The sequence below is a fragment of the Mus musculus genome, chromosome 1 (genome assembly GCF_000001635.26).
Source record: "Mus musculus strain C57BL/6J chromosome 1, GRCm38.p6 C57BL/6J".
In the NCBI taxonomy this organism is placed as follows: Eukaryota; Metazoa; Chordata; class Mammalia; order Rodentia; family Muridae; genus Mus; species Mus musculus.
Genome location: NC_000067.6, coordinates 178,128,966 through 178,153,030, shown reverse-complemented (window position 1 = coordinate 178,153,030; position 24,065 = coordinate 178,128,966). Strand labels below are relative to the sequence as shown.

Genomic DNA, 24,065 nt, shown 5'->3' with positions numbered 1-24,065 from the left:
AGTGTCTCACTGTGGATTTCATTTAGGTTTCCTGAATGTGCTCCAATGTCAACTACACATTTTCTTTAGAGAAATATCCATTCAAGTCCTCCCTCCCCCTTTAATTTGGGCTGTTTTGTTGTTGAATTATGGGAGTTTTCTGAATATGGTGGGCACTCTACTATCAAATATATGACCTTCAAATACTTTGTTCCACTCCATAGGTCATCTTTTTATTTGCATTTTTTGTTTTGTTTTGTTTTTGAGATTTCCTTTTATTATTTTTATATCCCAACCACAGCTTACCATTCCTCTTTTCCTCCCAGTCCCTCCCCTATTCACTTCTCCTCAATTTCTATTCAGAAAAGGGCAGTTCTCTAATGGATATCAACAAAACATGGCAAAAGTTACAGCAAGACTAGGTACCTCTCCTTGCATTAAGGCTGGAAGAAACAAGTCAGTAGGAGGAAAAGTGTCTGGGATAACCCCTGCTCTCACTGCCTGGCAACCCACAAGAAGACCAAGCTACACAACTATAGCATGTATGCAGAGGGCCTAGGTCGGTCTCTTGTAGCTCTCATTCACTTCAGTCTCTGTGAGGCCAGGTTAGTTGAGTCTGTGGGCTTTCTTGGTGTGTCCTTGACCCCTCTGGCTCCAATATGCTTTGCTGCTCTTCTTGCATCAGTTGCTATGTGAAACCTCTCTGATGAAGCCTGGGCTAGGCACCAATTCCTGTATCTTTTGATGCATACTGTTTTTAGGTTTTCATCAAGTCCACCTTTACTCTCCTTCCCTTTCCTTCCTTCTCCCTCCTGTTTTCCCTCCCTTCCTTTTCTCTCCTATCTCTTCCTTTCTTTCCCCCTCTACCCTTTTAGCCTCCCTCCCTCAATTCTTTCTTCCTTTCTCTTTCTTTTATCTGTGACTTGATATCATAGCCATTATATAAATCACTGCCCAAGCCCATGTTAGGATGATGTTACCCTATTTTTTTTCTAAGAATTTTTTCTAGTTTGTGATCCTAAATTTCGACCATAGACCAATTTTGAGTTACCATCTGCACATGATGGCAGGTGGGAGTTACATTTTACTTTTTTTTTAAATGTGTATTCATGTTTGCCTGAATGTATATCTGTGCATCATGTGTGTGCAGTGTTCACAGTGGCCAAAAGGGATCGGATCCCCTAGGCCTGGATCACAGATGATTGTGAGCCACCTTATGGGAGCTTGGAACTGAACTTGAGTCCTCTGAAAGAGCAGCCAGCACTCTTAACCACTGAGCCACCATCTTCGGAGCTCAGTCAAAGGATGCTTAGGATGCTTTGAGCTCCTCCACTTGACTTTTGTGTGTGGTTTCACTTTACCCAGTACTGTTTGTTGAGTAGGGTGACTTTCCTCATTGGGTGGTCCTGTATGAAACAATCGTGTGTATGTGCTCTGGAGGAGACACACTCTTCACATAAAATGTTAAGTACAGTGTTTTACGTTGTCAGTTATTGTGTTGAAATCACTTTTAATTCAATGACCCAGCTGTCCTAGTTCCTAGGCATTGTCACAAATGTCCACTGTGTGTGACCTGCAGCTCAGACACAGGCCAGGGCAGGGTAAAGGGAAGGCAAGCATTTACAGTGGCCATAACAGCTTGCAGCGATCACACCTGGGAAAGGAAGGCAGTGGCTGACCAAACTGTGGAGCAAGCTGGAGAGCTAAAGAAGGGAAGAAAACTGGAAATGATAGAGAGGGAGGAGGAGCAAAGCTTTCATTTTGAGTGTCCCAGCCATGTGACCACTCATAAGAAACAGTCCAGGAGTAGGACTGCCAAGAGGGGTACAGCAGTGTGGGTGAGCTTAGGCACATGTTTAATACACGTTGCATTGTCCTGGGTCTTTGCATTGTTCACAGGGTCAGACATGATCAGAACCTGACTTTTAGTATCATGGTTTTAGGAATCTTTGTTTGCTTGCTTGTTGGTTTTTTTGGTTTAGTTCTTTGTTTGGTTGGTTTTTTTTTTTTTTTTTTTTTTTTTTTTTTTTTTTTTTTTTTTTTTTTTTTGAGAAAATGTTTTCTGTGTAACCCTGGCTGTTCTGGAACTCCATCTGTAGACCAGGCTGGCCCTGAACTCATATTTACCTGCCTCTACCTCTCTGAGTACTGGGATTCTAGGATTAAAGGCATGTGCCATCATGCCTACCTTATGATGTTAAGAATCCAACCCTGGGCACTCGGCAAGAGCTCTACCACTGAAACCAAATGGCTCATCTGTTTGTTTGAGATAAAGGTAGCCTAAGGTTAGCCTACAACTTGATATGTTGCTATATTTTGAACTGGTCTACCTTTCTCCATCTCCTAAGTGCTGAGATTCCAGGTGTGTCCTATCCTGCCCAATTGAAAGTTTGATTCTGGGTCATACAAAGCCCAACTCAGTTCTCCCAGGTTACTCTCCTTGAAGCATGAACTTGGAGGTCAGGCTTTTTCATGACAGCTCCTTGAAGTTCCTCCTCTGGACTGTTTCTTTCAGCTCTCAACCAGTCCATCCTCAGCTGCTGCTGTCATGAACTAAGGGGACAGGAAGAATGGAGGTCCATGGGAGAATGGTAGAATTTCTGCTCACTTTGCAGTCACAAGAGCCAGGCATGGACTCACCGAGGTGATTATGGGAAATGTAGTTCTTGTGAAGTTTTACTTCTCAGCAATGCCTCTATGCAATGAATGGAAGGGTTGTCTTCTGGGCTCTACACACATGTACTCTGGTGCTTGCACACCCCCATACAAATGTACAGACATACACAGTTTGTTGTAGTCATCTTCGTCATTGTCATCTCCCCTTCTTCTTCGTCTTCGTCTTCTTCTTCTTCTCTCCTCCTTCTGCTTCTTCTTCCTCCTCCTCCATTTTCTTTCTTCTCCTTCTCCTCCTCCTTCTCCTCCTCTTTTATTCCTTCTCCTCCTCCTCATTCATTCTCCTCTTTCTCATTTATTCTTGTCATACATTGTCTTCCTCCTCCTTCTCCTCTTCTTCTACCTCTTCCTCTTCTTCCTCTTTCTCTTTTTTTCTTCCTCTTTTTCATCTTTTTTGTTTGTTTGTTTTTGTTTTTGAGACAAGTTTTCTCTATGGAGCTCTGGCTGTCCTGGAACTCACTCTGTAGACTGGGCTGTTCTTGAACACAGAGGTCTACCAGCCTCTGTCTCCCAATGTGCTGTTATTAAAGGTGTGCACCACCACTACTCAGCAACAAGTACTTTAATGATGAATCAATGGGGATGAAAGTCTTTCATCCTGGTTGTAGAACAATTACAGGAATCTCTGACATGATGGATTTATTTAGTTATGTAATTGAAAGACGCTGCCTTCTGAGAGTGGTAAAGTGTAATTCAGTTCTTGTTGGCTTCTAGGTGATTGCTATATTCAGATAAATAATCTCCAATAAGAAAAAAATGTCACATCGAAAGGAGTCACTCTTTCTTTGAGCCTGTGATCTCAAGGAAATCTTAGGAAATCCTTCTGTTAACTTCTAGAAGGCTCTATCTCCATGGGAAGGCTTAAAGACATAAATGCCCACAGTGGCTGGAAAGAATAATTACAAAAGGCAGAATAGTGGGGTGAACCAGGAGATCCAGATCGGCTGGTCTTGGAGGTTAGAAGGAAGGGAGAGGGCAGAGACACAGAGGCTGAGGCTAGTACAGTAAAACGGTGCAAAGGTACAGAGGAAGATGAAATCTGGAGAGCACCCATTTCATAGAGCACCAATGTCTTAAAGCCAAAAGCAAACCCATAATGAAACACTCAACACAGTTAAGATAGACAAGAAAATGCTCATTTAGGACTGACTGAGTGGCCTTCCCATCACACTATTTTATTTTTCCTGACCTTTCTTTCGTCTGTTTTATAGACAGCAGCTTCTTCTTTTTCAGAGATGCATCTCAGAAGTCACTGGCTTTAATATAGAGTGGGCTTTCTTTACTACTTATGGCTTGGTTTCACTTCCCTTAGATAATTTACATACAAATTAAAAATCAAAAGGATACCTTTAATTGTGTGTTTAATAAGTTCGGTTTAAATTCAAAGATGTCCTACCTGCTCCATCGTAGAATTAAAGGTGTAGTCATTCCTGCCATGGATTTCCCACAAGATAAAATTTGCGTCAACTATTTTAATAAATCCATTTTCATCATACCTGAAACAACAAACACAAAAATGACAGCTTAGTGTCAAATAGAGGGCCTGCAGCTTGCAAGTCTCATGGTCTTAAGTGTAAATCTTTTTTTGTTGACTTATTTTTGAGATAGTATCTCAAAGTGCCCAGGTAGGCTTCAAGCTTACTATGAAGTGAAGGAGCCCTTGAGATCCTGGTTCTCTATCTCTACTTCCCAAGTGCTGGGATCACACGAACGTGCCATTCCTGGTGGTTGAATCCTGTCTTATCGTTTCTTAGCCTCTGACCCCAGGGAAGTTACTGGAACTCCCCGATTCTTACAGATATTGATCTGTGATTTGATTGTATCTGATTGCTAGGTCTACTTCCCCCAACTGAATGAAATAAATGAGCCTTGTTTTGAGACAGGATCTCAATGCAGCCGCTGCTCATTTTGAACCTTGGAGTTCACTTTGGAGCCCAGGCTGGACTTGAACTCCTGCTCTTGGCGTGTACACCTCCCGAGTGCCAAGATTACAGGTGTGCACCACTAGGTCCAGCCCCATGGAGTAAATTTTATTCAAAACAAAAACCTAACAATAGAGAAGACGTAGAATGTGAACCTTAAGTCTTCTCCATTGCCCTAACGACCACATATTGATAAAATGGGACTGGTGGGGTCCTGATGACATGCAAAAGGGGATGGGAGAGGTGGAAAGACAAAGCAAGGGTCTCATGGTGTCATTAAATCACAAGTCATGTCGTGGACAGTGAGACCACAGGGTTATGTACTGAAGGTTGGACTTCCTACCTGCTTCCTAGGTGGGGCCAGCTGGAATATGGACTGAATCTTGTAGTCAGCAGCCAAAAGAGCTGAGGTAAGGCAGGGAAGACTCTCCACAGCAACAGTAGACATAGCCACCCTCCCGCATGGAGAGGGTACTCCCTCGTGATACTGGCACAGGACACATTAGCCACACAAAGCTGAGAGCAGTTCCCTTAGACCCATGCAGTTTTGAAAGAAAGCTGGTACTTATATGAAGATTTTTTTTTTTGCTATTTAATAATAGATAGATAGAGGCTTGAGAGCAAAGATATAGTTGCTATTAATAACTGTTCACCTTTGCATTGTAGAACTTAAATGGTTACACTACTGCCTCCTCTCCGCACCTCCCTCTCCTGGCTTCCTGCTCTCTCTTCCTTTCTCCTTGCCCCTCTTCTCATTTTAGAGTCTCATAGTTCAGGCTGGCAGGCCTCAGACTCACTGTGTAGCTGAGAAGGGCCTTGAATTTTGGAACGCCCTGTCCCTACTTTCCAGACTCCTTATTGCTCACATATCTGAATGAAATTGTCCCACTCATTGGGTGGGAATTTCCCTGGAGACTCAGATTGTAGTGTCCAGTTTTTGCTTCTAGGCTCCTCCTGATTCTTGAACTGTACCTTCACTTTCAAATGACAATTTGTCTCTTGAAAGCTCTGTGTTGGTTTACAAAAACCACAAGATCCTTGTTTTAGCTGTTCCTTAACAATACTAAATCCTTGTCTTGAATACCTTGAAAATTCTAGATCCTCGTCCTGTTCCTCGCTCAGATCTCTGATTTACTTCAAAGCTATTGGAGCCAGGTTTCAGTCTGGGTAAGGTATGCTGGTCTCCAAACGCTGTTAGCACAACTGGTCATTGTCCAATTCTCTCAAAGTGCGGAGGAAAGCTTCAGTGTTAAAAACAATTCCTGGGAGACCATTTCTGCTTCTGCGTTAACTAGTTTTGTGAAACCATGAAGAGCTCAGAAGCTCAGTTCTCAAACAGGCATGCTGAGGAGGGAGTGGCTTGGTGTCTGAGTCAGGGAGAACCACAGAAAATTAAAGACAACAAAACAAAGAAAACACCCTCACTCGAGTGCTCTGGACTCTTGCCACAGAAGAAGCCAGGACACTCACAAGTTTGTAGTTTGAGGTGGAAACAGGAGTTTGATTGCATCTTAAGTTATCAATAGAATTCTTGATTTCCTAAGAGCTAGGGTGGCGGTGGGGGGGGGGGGGGTTGAAAAGGAATGGCTGAGCAGGAAAAGACACTGCTTTGGAGCCTGATGACCTGAGTTTGACCCCTGCAACCCAGGAAGTGGAAGGAGAGAACAGGGTCTGAAAGAGGTCTGACAACTTAACTTCCCCCTCCAATAAATGTTAAGGTTTGGTTTTGTTTCTTTCCTTTTCTAAAGAATTGAGTGTAAAAATGCTTAAGGACAAAAGGGTCACTAGGAGAATTTGTGAAGGCCCACAGTGCCCTCTTGTGGAAAAAGCATGCATTGCATGATATGTCATTTTAGAGTTTTGCTTCACTGTGAATAAGTGCCAGAGAGACTTCCTTCCATGGGCTTATTTTAATACATTTTCGTTAGGGTTGACTAGAATTCTAATTAAATCCGAGAATGCAGGAATGTCACTAATTGGCATCTAGATTCGCTACTGTTGGTAATTTTCCTATGGAAATCCTACTTTGGGAATTGAGGAGCCCTCCTTACTGATCTCTTGGAGGATCCCTTCTGTTAACTCGTTCTTCTATTAGCTATGTTTAGAGCAGCATAAAAGCTGGACAAGGGAAGAATCTCACAGTGTGCACAGTAGCTGCTGTTTCATCAAGAGGGCCCTTTTTGCTGCTCCATTCTTTACTGAATGCACGTTTGCATGATGATTTAGGACAGGGGGTGTCATGGTTGATACTGGTTGCCACCTTGCCAGGAAGTAGAATCATCCAAGAACAAGGCTCTGTGCACATCTGTGAGGGGTTAGTTTAGATTAGTTAACTCATCTCCAAGCATGCCTGTGAAGGATTTTCTTGGTCACCACCCGAAGGTGGGCAGTAAGTAACTTCCTCCAGTGACACAGACTTAAGGACACCCAAGAAGGAAACATTTTCCTTTTCACCTCTTAGCCTTTGTGTCTTGGGGGTGTGTTCATTGGCCTTATTTGCTCTACTGGTGAGCTGCCTCTGCCTTCCTTCGCTGACATCAGAACTAAGCTGCTTCAGCCTTCTGGTGTGGAGTGAATCCTCCGTGTCTTTACTTATAGACTTGGATTGCAAGGCATCCGGTCTCTGGGCCTGTGCAGCTTCTGGGTTCTCATGCTCTGTAGTGTGAAGACAGCCACTGCCAGACTACCCAGGCCTTATAGTGTATGCAATTACCCCTCTTTCAACATATATATTCATTATGTGCACTCTGTTTCTCAGACTCTAATGTGAGGGGACTCTAATAGAGACAGGAGAGATGATATGGGAGAAAGAGACCATCCAGGAACAGTGTTCTCAGTTAGTGAAGGGGATACTTCATCAAGGCTGTGCTGGCTAGATTTTATGCAATTAGTTCAGACTAGGTTCATTTTAGTAGAGGGAGTCTCCATTGGACAAATGCAGCCACCAGATTAGTCTTTGGATAAGCCTACAGTACATTTTCTTGATTGATAATTGAGATAGGATGGCCCAGCTAACTGTGGGCAGTGCTGGTGATCCTCTTTTTTTTTTTTTTTTTTTTTTTTTTTTTTTTTAACTTACCAGGCATGTATACACTTTATTTTACTTTTGGTGAGACTTTTTGGAAAATTACACTTTCAAAGAACCAGCCTTACAATTAGATATTCTTTCCAAAAATAAAGCCCAGTATCTAAGTTGTGAAAAGTCACAGAACTCGTTGAAAGCATGTGGTGTTGTCAGCCGTAGGCCATGCTCAAGCCAGGCTCTCACCACAGATGACTCTGACTGACTGGGGAGATGAACCCATGCCCAACACTCCCTCCAGTGTTGGCCATTGTCTTATTGCTGAATTACACATAATTCTTTTTCTTTGGCAACATCGCTAGCTAACACCAAGGGCAGGGTAAAGGCTTGGGTTGTCAGCACTGGGAGCACTGTGGCTGCTCCTCTGCGGGTCCCAGGACGGCTGGGGTAGGAAAGTGCACCACACCTAACACACGACAAAGGGCCTGGCTGCTCACAACCTACACACGAGTGTAGAGTCAGTTACTCAGCGTCACCAGTGATGACCAGTGTCAGCTCCTTCCTTTCCACATCTGTGAGAAAGGAGAAGTTGACGTGGGAAAGTGAACATCCAGATATCCATCAACTCTTCAGAACTGCTTCCTACGAATTCAAAACGACCTAAACTTTACCAGAATTTTAAGTGAATTCTCATTATACTACCACCAAAACTTGCACTTAGAAAACACTGATAACTTAACATATTTAAACTGCTGTTTCATGTACTGAGCCCACGTTAAAGGCCTGCCATGATACTGCTGAGGAAGCTCACTCTAGAAGTTTCACCACACTTTTCCCTCCATAGACAGAATCACCCACTTAAGAGACTTCCTTCCACCCAAAATGTCACTCCAAGTTCAAAGTGAACTAAAGTAGGTGTGGCAGAAAGTGCAATCGGAAGCATGTTCACACAACAATAGAGCAAGCACATATACAAACACTGTATGCAAATGCGAGTGAGTGTAAGAAACAACATCCCTGTGGACAAACTTATATACAGCTGTTTACAACTTCAAACTAGTACAACTGGGAACGTCTACAGAAGCCACAATAAACTCAGATGCACACTCAGAACAGTCTCACCAACTGGTTGCCCAGGAGCTCCTTAGCAGAGTGGGGCTGCTTAAGAAATGCTCTCTTCCTGATCAATCATGTCTGTTTTAACTGAAAACACGTCTGCCAGCATGTGCTTAGGAATCTCGGAACCCCGGACTTTAAGGGCATAGCAAGCATTCTCCACTTTGGCCAGGCTCTGTTTCAAGGTGTATAGCTTCTTAGAGACCTCATAGGCCCCAGTGTTGCCAATGAACGATCATAAACCTGGCCCTGGCGTAAAAACTGGCTCACTTCAAAGGGGGTGTCGATGTCCCCGTTCCCCACACTGTTAATACACATCCGCATCAACTCTCCAGTTAGGTCGGCCACGCCCAGCAGGTAGTCAACAGGGGTGAGCTTCAGTCTCCATGTAACCAGCTGCTTCTCTTGTCCGTCCACGGGAGGCAGTCATCTTAGTCAGGCTGCAGTGGATTTCCTTATTATTTTATGTGTATGCATATTGTGCGTTCATGTATGTCTGTGAACCAGGTTCATGCCTAGAGCAGTCTTGCTCTCTTTCCCACTGTCTTCTGCTGTAAATGCCAACTGCTTGTTAATCTCTTCCATACTGATCAATGAACGAGTTTTGATGAAGTGTTGAAAAGAGACAGCCTCCACATATTCCTGCAGTCCTGTGGTGACGGCTCAATGGAACTGGTGCATGTCTTCCCCCGACAGGTCTTGGGCTACCTGCAGGATCTTCTGTCTGACACCATCCAGCTTACTTTCTGATTCAGTCAGTATCTCCCTCCATATCAGGAGTACTTGTAATCCTATGGAGAAGAAAAATTGTGCTCTTACTTTCCACAGTAATATCCCGGCTTAGCTTCACAAGTCTCTCATATTTGTCGTGCCTGGTGTCCAGCTCCTGCTGAAGTGATTTGAAGGCCAGCATCACCGGCGAAGACAAACTGGCATCCTTCTCCTCTCTCCTTTGGTTATGTGGGAAGGCGTTATGTTTCATCTTCCTGAACCCTCCTGGTCCTTCTTTGCCGTTCATGGCCGCGGGGCCTCGGCTTGCACGCACAGGGATCGCAGCCTCCGGGCCAGCTCAGCGAAAGGCCGTCGCCGACGCCGCGCTGATCCATGGGTGACAGTGCAGACCACCCTGGTCGCAGTAGGCGGCCGCCGGAAGCCGATCCTGGGTTTTTTAACAAAGCAGATCAAGCAAACCAGGCAGCTCCCGCCTCCAGGTTCCTGCCTGACATTGCTGGATGATGTACTAAAAACTATAGCTGAACCAACCTTCTTCCCGCCCCTCATCCCCCACCCCCACCAAGTTGCTTTTGGTCCTGACGTTTCCTCATAGCAATAGGAATCCTAAGACATATGGTGGCTATGAGCTTCTGGTTCAAATGTTTGAAGATATATAGATGTGCTGTGGACTTTTGACTGATCCATCTTCATTGTCTCCCTCACCACTCACACATATCAGTTGTCAACTCTTTCTGACTACAGTAACACAGTTGTAACAGAGATGTACTTCTTGGTCCAAGTTACCCTTTCAATCATTCCCCACCTCCTGAATAGTATTTTGCCATCAGGTCTCCCTACTTAGATGTCTTCCCCTAAAATCCAGAGAGCTACAGCTAAAGCAAATGCTCACTGTCATGACCGTCCTAAAGGAAGGGAACAGATGGGAGCCTTGCATGGTCTTGACCCTTGATCACCTTTCCAGCCTCTTCTGCTGGTGCTCTTCACATGACATGCGACCTAACACTGTACGTTTATACATTTTTGTCCTCAAACTTCCATTCTCATTGAAAGGCTTCTCCGATAAAATTCACTGATATCCAGGCTCTTTTGACCTTCCCTCTGGGTCCAGCTAAGTATTTGTTCGTCATCCTTTAAGGGTCCAGTACACGGTTCCAGAATATCTTCCAGAGCCAGGAGCAGGACCCCTCATAGCTAGGGTGGATTCTTTCCTTTTGTGTCCCAATACCTACTACCCACTTCATTCTTGTCTATAAGACAACTTGGCATATCAGCTTTTGTATTTACTTAGTCCATCTTTTGAGGGCAGACATCCCATCCTCAATCCTTAAATTCTTAGTGCTTGGCCCAGTACTTGGGGGAAGTATCTGATGTGGTAATTGTTGGGAAATGGGTGCTGAATGCTGATAAGCTGAATTAAAGAGCTTTATTGGGAAAGAACATGTGACTTTTACCATTTATTGTGCATTTATTTTAACTCTGGAGAAACAAAGACCTTGTTATAAAACAAGGAAAAAAAAAAACCTACAAAACTAGGTCTCAGTAGGGGGAGGATGAGCCTTGGTGCCCAGGAAAATTAGAAGGTATAAACCAGAGAGGATTAGGCCTATAGCACAGAGGGTTTCAATGAGTGATGTGGGTAGATAGGCACCTGACAGACCTTACAAGCAGGGTGGGTTGCAGAAGTAAGGCAAGCAGCAATGCATGAGAGCAGAAGCCTTCTGGACCCCAGTAGGAACTCTCTGGCAGCAAAATAAAGTGAAGCACTAAGCTACCACTCTTGCCCTCCCCACCTGAGAGAAGCCAAGCCCTTCCCAGCCCAAGGAGGCCAGATCAGGACATCAGATTCCCTGGACCTGGCATTGTAGGTGGTTGTGAGCCACTGTGTAGGAGCTGGGGACTGAACTCAGGTCCTCTGTAAGTACAGAATGATCTCTTAACAACCAAGCCATTTTTGCAGCACACAAACTAATTTCCCAAGTGGGTATGAACTTACAATTCTACTATGGGTTGAAACATTTGTCCCAATTCAAGGGTGAGAGGGCAGCCATATTTTGCCACGTCGTACCTTACTTTCTGTAGAAAGAAAAATGCTTCAGTTGTTGTGTCCACTTATCACACAGACACATTTATAGGTTTCTTACCAAATTGTCAGATAGACTTTCTCTCAGAAGTTCCCTGTTTAAAAAAAAAAAGACATGTGTTATTTTCTGCTTATTCTTCCCTTCCATTTTAAAAAGTAAAGGCTGGAGAGATGGCTCAGAAGTTAAGAGCACTGGCTGCTCTTCCAGAGATCCTGAGTTCAGTTCCCAGCAACTGCATGGTGGCTCACAACCAACTCTAATGGGACCCGATGCCCTCTTTTGCCATGCATATATACATGCAGATAGGACACTCATGTACATAGAATAGATAAATAAACATTAAAATAAATAAAAACGAAAAGCATAATTTATTTAGGGTGGTGTTGATTGTGGGTTTATACATTTGTGTGAATGTGGCGTGTGTATATGTGTGTGTGTGTGGCATGCATATGCAGGTCAAAGGACAACCTCTAGAGTTGGTCCATCCCTTCCACATTGCTGTTTGTCACTGCATATGTCAGTCCAGCTTGTCTGCAAGATTCTCTTGATTCCTCTCCCTGTCAGCACACTGGAATTTAAGATGGATGCTACTCTGCTTGGATTTCCATAGGTTTGGAACTTTATCCACTGAGCCGATTCTCTGGGTCTGACAAGTGTATTTTAAAACCCCAGTTATTCCCTACATTTAATTTATTCCTATAATGGAATCCTTCTCCTCTGTGAACTCAGGGGACATGTAAATTCTAATTAGGTTCATTACACAGTCGTGTAGAGAAGAGAGGTGGGAACAAATACTCTTATTTGGCTATCTTAAATCAGAAGGAACAGATAAGAGATTTGAGTCTAAATGATACTTGGTCCGTTTAACCAATTGAAACAGTGAGGATAATGCTAAGTGTGTCTTAGAAGTGTTTCAGCCAAGGTTACTTACTGGTCATCTCTACAGCTTTTCTTTTCTCTTACATTTGGAAACTGTGTTTAAATATGCATGCCAATAGTGTTACAAACACTAAGTACTTGCTGATTATAAACTACTAGGGGCAATATAATTGACTATATTAGGAGTATTTCTTACTTGTCGATCACATAAGAGAAATCTCGACGTTGACATCCACTCCTATTAAATCTACAAAAATGAAAAAAATTAATGTCGTTGTAGGTCATTGCTCCTGCATTTGCATAAACATTTCATCACTGCACACGGTGGTTCTTCAACTGGAGATTGTTAGATAGTTCATTTACTAAATCAAAGTCTCTGGGATCAGTGTGTGGCCTTAACAATGATCTTTTATTAATCAGTTTTATAAATATTTATGATTTACCTCTTATATTCGGTATACTCCTTTTTTAAAAAATATTTTTTATTAGGTATTTTCTTCAATTACATTTCCAATGCTATCCCAAAAGTCCCCCACACCCTCCCCCCCCACTCCCCTACCCACCCACTCCCACTTTTTGGCCCTGGCGTTCCCCTGTACTGGGGCATATAAAGTTTGCATGTCCAATGGGCCTCTCTTTCCACTGATGGCCAACTAGCCCAGCTTTTGATACATATGCAGCTAGAGTCAAGAGCTCCACGGTACTGGTTAGTTCTGCACCTATAGGGTTGAAGAACCCTTTAGCTCCTTGGATACATTCTCTAGCTCCTCCATTGGGGGCCCTTGTGATCCATCCAATATCTGACTGTGAGCATCCACTTATGTGTTTGCTAGGCCTCGGCATAGTCTCCCAAGAGATAGCTATATCAGGGTCCTTTCAGCAAAATCTTGCTAGTTTATGCAATGGTGTCATCATTTGAAGGCTGATTATGGGATGGATCCCTGGATATGGCAGTCTCTAGATGGTCCATCCTTTTGTCTCAGCTCGAAACTTTTTCTCTATAACTCCTTCCATGAGTGTTTTGTTCCCAATTCTAAGAAGGGGTAAAGTGTCCACACTTTGGTCTTCGTTCTTCTTCAGTTTCATGTGTTTTGCAAATTGTATCTTATATCTCGGGTATACTAATTTTCTGGGCTAATATCCACTTATCAGTGAGTACATATCATTTCAGTTCTTTGTGATTGTGTTACCTCACTCAGGATGATGCCCTCCAGGTCCAACCATTTGCCTAGGAATTTCATAAATTCATTATTTTTAATAGCTGAGTAGTACTCCATTGTGTAAATGTACCACATTTTTTGTATCCATTCCTCTGTTGAGGGGCATCTGGGTTCTATCAAGCTTCTGGCTATTATAAATAAGGCTGCTATGAACAGAGTGGAGCATGTGTCCTTCTTACCAGTTGGGACATCTTCTGGATATATGCCCAGGAGAGGTATTGCGGGATCCTCCAGTAGTACTATGTCCAATTTTCTGAGGAACCACCAGACTGATTTCCAGAGTGGTTGTACAAGCTTGCAATCCCACCAACAATGGAGGAGTGTTCCTCTTTCTCCACATCCTCGCCAGCATCTGCTGTCACCTGAATTTTTGATCTTAGCCATTCTGACTAGTCTGAGATGGAATCTCAGGGTTGTTTTGATTTGCATTTCCCTGATGATTAAGGATGCTGAACATTTTTCAGGTGCTTCTCAGCCATTTGGTATACCTCAGGTGAGAATTCTTGTTTAGCTCTGAGCCCCATTTTTAAATGGGGTTATTTGATTTTCTGGAGTCCACCTTCTTGAGTTTATATATATTGGATATTAGTCCCCTATCTGATTTAGGATAGGTAAAGATCCTTTCCCAATCTGTTGTTGGACTTTTTGTCTTATTGACGGTGTCTTTCACCTTACAGAATCTTTGCAGTTTCATGAGGTCCCATTTGTCAATGCTCAATCTTACAGCACAAGCCATTGCTGTTCTATTCAGGAATTTTCCCCCTGTGCTCATATCTTCAAGGCTTTTCCCCACTTTTCCCTCTATAAGTTTCAGTGTCTCTGCTTTTATGTGGAGTTCCTTGATCCACTTAGATTTGACCTTAGTACAAGGAGATAGGAATGGATCAATTCGCATTCTTCTACATGATAACCACCAGTTGTGCCAGCACCATTTGTTGAAAATGCTGTCTTTTTCCCACTGGATGGTTTTAGCTCCCTTGTCAAAGATCAAGTGACCATAGGTGTGTGGGTTCATTTCTGGGTCTTCAATTCTATTCCATTGGTCTACTTGTCTGTCATTATACCAGTACCATGCAGTTTTTATCACAATTGCTCTGTAGTAAAGCTTTAGGTCAGGCATGGTGAATCCACCAGAGGTTCTTTTATCCTTGAGAAGAGTTTTTGCTATCCTAGGATTTTTGTTATTCCAGATGAATCTGCCGATTGCCCTTTCTAATTCGTTGAAGAATTGAGTTGGAATTTTGATGGGGATTGCATTTAATCTGTAGATTGCTTTTGGCAAGATAGCCATTTTTACAATGTTGATCCTGCCAATCCATGAGCATGGGAGATCTTTCCATCTTCTGAGATCTTCTTTAATTTCTTTCTTTAGAGACTTGAAGTTCTTATCATACAGATCTTTCACTTCCTTAGTTAGAGTCACGCCAAGGTATTTTATATTATTTGTGACTATTGAGAAGGGTGTTGTTTCCCTAATTTCTTTCTCAGCCTGTTTATCCTTTGTGTAGAGAAAGGCTATTGACTTGTTTGAGTTAATTTTATATCCAGCTAGTTGATTGAAGCTGTTTATCAGGCTTAGGAGTTCTCTGGTGGAATTTTTAGGGTCACTTATACATACTATCATATCATCTGCAAAAAGTGATGTTTTGACTTCTTTTCCAATTTGTATCCCCTTGATCTCCTTTGCTGTCAAATTGCTCTGGCTAGGACTTCAAGTACAATGTTGAAAAGGTAGGGAGAAAGTGGGCAGCCTTGTCTAGTCCCTGATTTTAGTGGGATTGCTTCCAGCTTCTCTCCATTTACTTTGATGTTGGCTAGTGGTTTGCTGTAGATTGCTTTTATCATGTTTAGGTATGGGCCTTGAATTCCTGATCTTTCCAAGACTTTTATCATGAATGGGTGTTGGATCTTGTCGAATGGTTTCTCCGTGTCTAAGGAGATGATCATGTGGTTTTTGTCTTTGAGTTTTTTTATATAATGGATTACGTTGATGGATTTCCATATATTAAACCATTCCTGCATCCCTGGAATAAAACTTACTTGGTCAGGATGGATGATTATTTTAATGTGTTCTTGGATTCGGGTAGCAAGAATTTTATTGAGTATTTTTGCATTGATATTCATAAGGGAAATTGGTCTGAAGTACTCTATCTTTGTTACATCTTTCTGTGGTTTAGGTATCAGAGTAATTGTGACTTCATAGAATGATTTGGGTAGAGTACCTTCTATTTCTATTTTGTGGAATAGTTTGTGCAGAACTGGAATTACATCTTCTTTGAAAGTCTGATAGAACTCTGCACTAAACCCATCTGGTCCTGGGCTTTTTTTGGTTGGGAGACTATTAATGACTGCTTCTATTTCTTTAGGGGATATGGGACTGTTTAGATCGTTAACTTGATCCTGATTTAACTTTGGTACCTGGTATCTGTCTAGAAATTTGTCCATTTCGTCCAGGTTTTCCAGTTTTGTTGAGTATAGCCTTTTGTAGAACTATCTGATGGTGTTATGGATTTCTTCAGGATCTGGTGTTATGTCTCTCTTTTCATTTCTGATTTTGTTAATTAGGATTCTGTCCCTGTGCCCTCTAGTGAGTCTGACTAAGGTTTTATCTATCTTGTTGATTTTCTCAAAGAACCAGCTCCTCATTTTGTTGATTCTTTGAATAGTTCTTCTTGTTTCCACTAGGTTGATTTTGCCCCTGAGTTTGATTATTTCCTGCAGTCTACTCCTCTTGAGTGAATTTGCTTCCCTTATTTTCTAGAGCTTTTAGATGTGTTGTCAAGTTACTAGTGTGTGCTCTCTCTAGTTTCTGTTTGGAGGCACTCAGAGCTATGAGTTTCCCTCTTAGAAATGCTTTCATTGTGTCCCAAAGGTTTGGGTACGTTGTGGCTTCATTTTCATTAAACTCTAAAAAGTCTTTAATTTCTTTCTTTATTCCTTCCTTGACCAAGGTAACATTGAGAAGGGTGTTGTTCATTTTCCATGTGAATGTTGGCTTTCCATTATTTATGTTGTTATTGAAGATCAGCCTTAGTACATGGTGGTCTGATAGGATGCATGGGACAATTTCAATATTTTTGTATCTGTTGAGGACTGTTTTGTGACCAATTATATGATCAATCTTGAAGACGGTCCCATGAGGTGCTGAGAATAAGGTCTATCCTTTTGTTTTAGGATAAAATGTTTTGTAGATATGTGTTAAGTCCATTTGTTTCATAACTTCTGTTAGTTTCACTGTGTCCCTGTTTAATTTCTGTTTCCACGATCTGTCCTTTGATGAAAGAGGTGTGTTGAAGTCTCCCACTATTATTGTGTGAGGTGCAATGTGTGCTTTAAGCTTTACTAAAGTGTCTTTAATGAATGTGGCTGCCCTTGCATTTGGTGCTTAGATATTCAGAATTGAGAGTTCCTCTTGGAGGATTTTACCTTTGATGAGTATGAAGTGTCCCTCCTTGCTTTTTTTTGATAACTTTGGGTTGGAAGTTGATTTTATTCGATATTAGAATGGCTACTACAGCTTGTTTCTGCAGATCATTTGCTTGGAAAATTGTTTTCCAGCCTTTCACTCTGAGGTAGTGTCTTTCTTTTTCCTTTAGGTGGGTTTCCTGTAAGCAGCAAAATGTTGAGTCCTGTTTGTGTAGCCAGTCTGATAGTCTATGTCTTTTTATTGGGGAATAGGCTTCTTGTATGTTCATGGCCATCTCTTTCTTTAGGTTTGGGAAGTTTTCTTATATAATTTTGTTGAAGATATTTGCTGGCCCTTTAAGTTGAAAATCTTCATTCTCATCAACTCCTATTATCCGTAGGTTTGGTCTTCTCATTGTGTCCTGGATTTCCTGGATGTTTTGAGTTAGGATCCTTTTGCATTTTGTATTTTCTTTGATTGTTGTGCCGATGTTCTCTATGGAATCTTCTGCACCTGAGATTCTCTCTTCCATCTCTTGTATTCTGTTGCTGATGCTGGCATCTATGGTTCCAGATTTCTTTCCTAGAGTTTCTATCTCCAGCATTGCCTCACTTTGTGTTTTCTTGTGTCTACTTCCATTTTTAGGTCTTGGATGGTTTTATTCAATTCCATCACCTGTTTGGTTGTGTTTTCAAGCAATTCTTTAAGGGATTTTTGTCTTTCCTCTTTAAGGTCTTATACCTGTTTAGCAGTGTTCTCCTGTATTTCTTTTTTTTTTTTTTTTTTTTTAAGATTTATTTATTTATTATATGTAAGTACACTGTAGCTGTCTTCAGACACTCCAGAAGAGGGCGTCAGATCTCGTTACAGATGGTTGTGAGCCACCATGTGGTTGCTGGGATTTGAACTCCTGACCTTCGGGAGAGCAGTCGGGTGCTCTTACCCACTGAGCCATCTCACCAGCCCCATTCTTTAAGTGAGTTATTAAAGTCCTTCTTGATATCCTCTACCATCATCATGAGATATGCTTTTAAATCTGGGTCTAGCTTTTCAGGTGTGTTGGGGTGCCCAGGACTGGGTGGGGTGGGAGTGCTGCGTTCTGATGTTGGTGAGTGGTCTTGGTTTCTGTTAGTAAGATTCTTACATTTTCCTTTCACCATCTGGTACTCTCTGGAGCTTGTTTCTCAGGTGATAATGTTAGCCTCTATCAGCAGATCTGGGATACTAGCTCTCTCCTTAGTCTAAGTGGTCAGAGTATTCTCTGCAGGTAAACTCTCCTCTTGCAGGGAAGGTGCCCAGTTATCTGGTGTTCGAACCTGCCTTTTGGCAGAAGTTGTGTTCCAGTTGAGTCCCTGATCAGGCCAGGTTTTCTGCTTCCCTAATTAATGCAGTCTCAGGGCCCCCACGATTGGTTTGGAGCAGACGCTGTGTTCCACTCATCAGATGTCTTAAGATCCCATGGAGGCTCCTGTGGGGACCTTGTGGGTATCCGGAGACTCCGTGCCCAAGGTACCCCGCGGCTGGTGTGGACCGGAAGAGACTTGTGACCCTGATCAGGCCGGGTTTTCTCTGGTATACTCTTATTATAATTTTGTAAGAAAGAAAGTGAGAACGAACATTTGTTCACAAACTACAATGAATAGTCTTTCGGAATAATAAGCATAAGAAGTTTATTATACCACATGGTGACCGGTCAGCCACAAATTGAATTTTTGAAGCCTACTGTAATGGCAATACACAATGGTTATTAATTTGGCTGCATTTGGAATTAATACCCTACTGCCTGCACAAAATGTAGGGACCTGTCAGTGAGGGATTTTTGCTTAATTTGAAATGGAAAGATCTACTGCTGAATTGATTCTTTGAGACAGGAAGACACAGCTTAATCCAGATCTTGAGGTGGGAAGAACCACCTCTAATCTGGGCCACACCTTCCTTGGAATCTATTGCTTTTGCCTGCTTGTTTTTGCCTCACTAAGCAAGTCCATTCCTTCACTGGCATTAGAGCCAACTTTTTCAGGATTCCAGCGTTTATGAGAGACAACATAACTTTTTTTTATTTTTTATTTTTAGGTATTTTCTTTATTTACATCTCCAATGCTTTCCCAAAAGTCCCCCATACTCTCTCCACCACTCCCCTACCCACACACTCCCACTTCTTGGCCCTAGTGCTCCCCTGTACTGAGGCATATAAAGTTTGCAAGACCAATGGGCCTCTCTTTCCAATGATGGCTGATTAGGCCATCTTCTGATACATATGCAGCTAGAGACATGAGCTCGTGGTGGGGGTGGGTACTGGTTAGTTCATATTGGACAACATAACTTTTAATTAGCTAGATTTAATCGTTCCATAATGACTTCAAAACACCATGGTGTACTTAGCAAATACACAATTTTATCTAGTTAAAATGTAAAACCCAAAACAGAAATCAACAAATCTTGGAGAGGTTATGGGGAAATTGGGACCCCCATACATAGATGGCAGCACTGCATCCACAGGTCAGCCATTGTGACATTTTTTTCAATAAATTAAAGCTTGGACTGACCACTCTGTAGTACATACCTGAAAAAATCCTAAGTATGTTTCAATAGAAAATGAGTAAGCAAATATTTACAAAAGGCTAAAGGTAGAATCTCATCCCTAACACTGTAACAGAATACCAGCTTTAGACACTCACCACTGCCCCATCTCCTGTAGATCCCACAGCCTATCTCCTCCTAACCCCCCTTTCCCCTCATCACTACACGTCAGCCTCTAACACTAGCAGGCATTTCATTTGAGCACCTGAGTAGACCAGGAAAACAGGCAACACATAGCCCATCACACTCTCCAAAACACCCAAAGAGGAGAAACCCAAAAACAAAACACCCACCCAACAGAGACAAACTCACATACTGTCATCTGGATCTATAATCACCGCAAGCCCAGATGCCTAGATGCCAGCATAAGAACACAATCAATAGTAGCCAGGGAAATGTCTCCACCAGAGCTCAGTCATCCCACTAATGCAGGCCCTCAATATTCCAACATAGGTGAAGCACAAGAAAAAGACCTTAAAGCCAACTCCATGAGGATGGTAGAAATCTTCAAAGTGGAAATGAATAGACTGCTTAGAGAAATCCCAGAAAACACAAACAATTGGAGAAAAAGAACAAATCTTTTAATGAAAACCAAGGAAACAGTCTGCAGGTGAGAGTGGGGACTATAGAGGCTCGCAGCTTCTGGGACAGGCAAGAGCCACAGAGCTTCTGAGGCAGCGCCATTTTCGGTTCCAGACAACCGGCCACCTTCAGGGCCAGAGGACAGGTGTCCGCCCGGCCCGAGAGGCTTCTGCCTCAGGTTCCGCGGAAGCCATCTCAGTTCCAGGACTCCGCGGCAGGCAGTCTGCAGGTGAGAGTGTGGACTACAGAGGCTAGCAGCTTCTGGGAGGCGAGAGTCACAGAGCTCCTGAGGCAGTGCCATTTTCGGCTCCAGACAACCAGCCACCTTCGGGGCCAGAGGACAGGTGTCCGCCCGGCCCGGGAGGCTTCTGCCTCAGGTTCCACGGGAGCCATCTTGGTTTCAGGACTCCGCGGAAAGTAGTCTACACAGGTGAGAATGTGGACTACTGAAACAACGGCTTCTGTGACAGGCCAAAGCAACACAGCTTCTCAGAAAGATCCTGTTTTGGGCCTTTCATCTTTGGCCAGGAGGAGGTCCAAACACCAGATAACTGTGCACCTTTCCTGAAAGAGGAGAGCTTGCTTGCAGAGACTGCTCTGACCACTGAAACTCAGAGGAGAGAGCTAGTCTCCCAGGTCTGTTGATAGAGGGTAACAAAATCACCAGAGGAACAATCTCTAAACAGAGACAACTATAACAACTAACGCCAGAGATTGCCAGATGGCAAAAGGTAAACTTAAGAATCTTACTAACAGAAACCAGGACCACTCACCATCATCAGAACCCAGCACTCCCACTTTGCCCAGTCCAGGGCACCCCAACACACCTGAAAAGGTAGACCTGGAATTAAAAGCATATCTCATGATGATGGTAGAGGACATAAAGAAGGACTTTAATAACTCACTTAAAGAAATACAGGAGAACACTGCTAAAGAGTTACAAGTCCTTAAAGAAAAACAGGAAAACACAACCAAACAGGGAGAAGTCCTTATAGAAAAACAGAAAAACACATCCAAACAGGTGATAGAAATGAACAAAACCATACTAGACCTAAAAAGGGAAGTAGACACAATAAAGAAAACCCAAAGTGAGGCAATGCTGGAGATAGAAACTCTAGGAAAGAAATCTGGAACCATAGACGCGAGCATCAGCAACAGGATACAAGAGATGGAAGAGAGAATCTCAGGTGCAGACGATTCCATAGAGAACATCGGCACAACAATCAAAGAAAATGGAAAATGCAAAAAGATCCTAACTCAAAACATCCAGGAAATCCAGGACACAATGAGAAGACCAAACCTACGAATAATAGGAGTGGATGAGAATGAAGATTTTCAACTCAAAGGAACAGCAAGTATCTTCAACAAAATTATAGAAGAAAACTTCCCAAATCTAAAGAAAGAGATGCCCATGAACATACAAGAAGCCTACAGAACTCCAAATAGACTGGACCAGAAAAGAAATTCCTCCCGACACATAATAATCAGAACAACAAATGCACTAAATAAAGATAGAATACTAAAAGCAGTAAGGGAAAAAGGTCAAGTAACATATAGAGGCAGGCCTATCAGAATTACACCAGACTTTTCACCAGAGACTATGAAAGCCAGAAGAGCCTGGACAGATGTTATACAGACACTAAGAGAACACAAATGCCAGCCCAGGCTACTATAACCAGCCAAACTCTCAATTACCATAGATGGAGAAACCAAAGTATTCCACGACAAAACCAAATTCACACATTATCTTTCCAAGAATCCAGCCCTTCAAAGGATAATAACAGAAAAAAACCAGTACAAGGACGGAAACCATGCCCTAGAAAAAGCAAGAAGATAATCCTTCAACAAACCTAAAAGAAGACAGCCACAAGAACAGAATGCCAACTTTAACAACAAAAATAACGGGAAGCAACAATTACTTTTCCTTAATATCTCTGAATATCAATGGACTCAATTCCCCAATAAAAAGATATAGACTAACAAACTGGCTACACAAACAAGACCCAACATTTTGCTGCCTACAGGAAACTCATCTCAGGGAAAAAGACAGACACTACCTCAGAGTAAAAGGCTGGAAAACAATTTTCCAAGCAAATGGTGTGAAGAAACAAGCTGGAGTAGCCATTCTAATATCTAACAAAATCGACTTCCAACTCAAAGTAATCAAAAAAGACAAGGAGGGGCACTTCATACTCATCAAAGGTAAAATTTACCAAGAGGAACTCTCAATTCTGAATATCTATGCTCCAAATACAAGGGCAGCCACATTCATTAAAGAAACTTCAGTAAAGCTCAAAGCACACATTGCACCTCACACAATAATAGTGGGAGACTTCAACACAACACTTTCACCAATGGACAGATCGTGGAAACAGAAACTAAACAGGGACACAGTGAAACTAACAGAAGTTATGAAACAAATGGACTTAACAGATATCTACAGAACATTTTATCCTAAAACAAAGGGATATACCTTCTTCTCAGCACCTCATGGTACCTTCTCCAAAATTGACCACATAATTGGTCACAAAACAAGCCTCAACATATACAATAATATTGAAATAGTCCCATGTATTCTATCAGATCACCATGTACTAAGGCTGATCTTCAATAACAAAATAAATAATAGAAAGCCAACATTCACGTGGAAACTGAACAACACTCTTCTCAATGATTCCTCGGTCAAGGAAGGAATAAAGAAAGAAATTAAGGACTTTTTGGAGTTTAATGAAAATTAAGCCACAACATACCCAAACTTATTGGACACAATGAAAGCATTTCTAAGAGGAAAACTTATAGCTCTGAGTGCCTCCAAAAAAAAAAAAAAAAAAAAAAAAACTAGAGAGAGCACACATTAGCAGCTTGACAACACACCTAAAAGCTCTAGAACAAAAGGAAGCAAATTCACCCAAGAGGAGTAGAAGGCAGGAAATAATCAAACTCAGGGGTGAAATCAACCAAGTGGAAACAAGAAGAACTAATCAAACAATCAACCAATCAAGGAGCTGGTTCTTTGAGAAAATCAACAAGATAGATAAACCCTTAGCCAGACTCACTAGAGGACACAGGGAAAGCATCCTAATTAACAAAATCAGAAATGAAAAGGGAAACATAACAACAGATCCTGAAGAAATCTATAACACCATCAGATCCTTCTACAAAAGGCTATACTCAACAAAACTGGAAAACCTGGATGAAATGGACAAGTTTCTAGACAGATACCAGATACCAAAGTTAAATCAAGATCAGGTTATGTGGGGAGCCGCCCTCACATTCGCCGTTGCAAGATGGCGCTGACATCCTGTGTTCTAAGTGGTAAACAAATAATCTGCGCATGTGCCAAGGGTAGTTTTCCACCCCATGTGCTCTGCCCTCCCCGTGTCGACAACTCGGCCGATGGGCTGCAGCCAATCAGGGAGTAATACGTCCTAGGCGGAGAATAATTCTCCTTAAAAAGGGACGGGGTTTCGCCATTCGCTCTCTTGCACTCTTGCGCTCTTGCGCTCTGGCTCCTAAAGATGTAAGCAATAGAGCTCTTGCTCTCTTGCACTCTTGCTCCTGAAGATGTAAGCAATAAAGTTTTGCCGCAGAAGAATCCGGTTTGTTGTGTTCTTCCTGGCCGGTCGCGAGAATGCGTGTAAGAGTTGGTGCTGAAACCCGGGACGAGAAGACCTGGGACGAGAAATCCCGGGACGAGAAAACCCGGGACGGTTACCATCACCGGCGCAAGGAAGATCCCTCATTCCGGAACCAGAACTGCGGGTCATGGTAATGAAGTGTTCCCGTAAAACAGACTGTTGAGAAGGATTCAACTGCGTGGATTCAGAACTCCTCAGCTGGGGAACGGTGGTAATGAAGTGTTCCCACAAA

The 24,065-nt window shown here is 42.5% G+C and overlaps 1 protein-coding gene and 1 pseudogene across 13 annotated transcripts in view; both read right to left on the bottom strand.

The window, feature by feature from the left end:
• Catspere2 (cation channel sperm associated auxiliary subunit epsilon 2) overlaps nt 1-24,065 on the bottom strand; it is a 189,553-nt gene that overhangs the window by 19,677 nt on the left and 145,811 nt on the right. For 8 of the 13 annotated variants that reach the window (NR_160909.1, XM_030255583.1, XM_017321741.1 and 5 more), the window contains 4 exons: nt 12,604-12,654; nt 11,589-11,622; nt 11,441-11,520; nt 4,049-4,148 (listed from right to left, as the gene is read on the bottom strand). Coding sequence is in view for 11 of the 13 variants with exons in the window: in XM_030255583.1 (XP_030111443.1) it covers nt 4,049-4,148; nt 11,441-11,520; nt 11,589-11,622; nt 12,604-12,654 (265 nt within the window). In the remaining 2 variants the exon portion in view is untranslated. Of the gene's footprint in view, nt 1-4,048; nt 4,149-4,171; nt 5,942-11,440; nt 11,623-12,603; nt 12,655-24,065 lie in introns of those variants that run through there. The other 5 variants (XM_017321745.1, XM_017321746.1, NR_155538.1 and 2 more) reach the window with 5 other exon arrangements.
• On the bottom strand, nt 8,089-9,873 carry Gm8010 (predicted gene 8010; annotated as a pseudogene).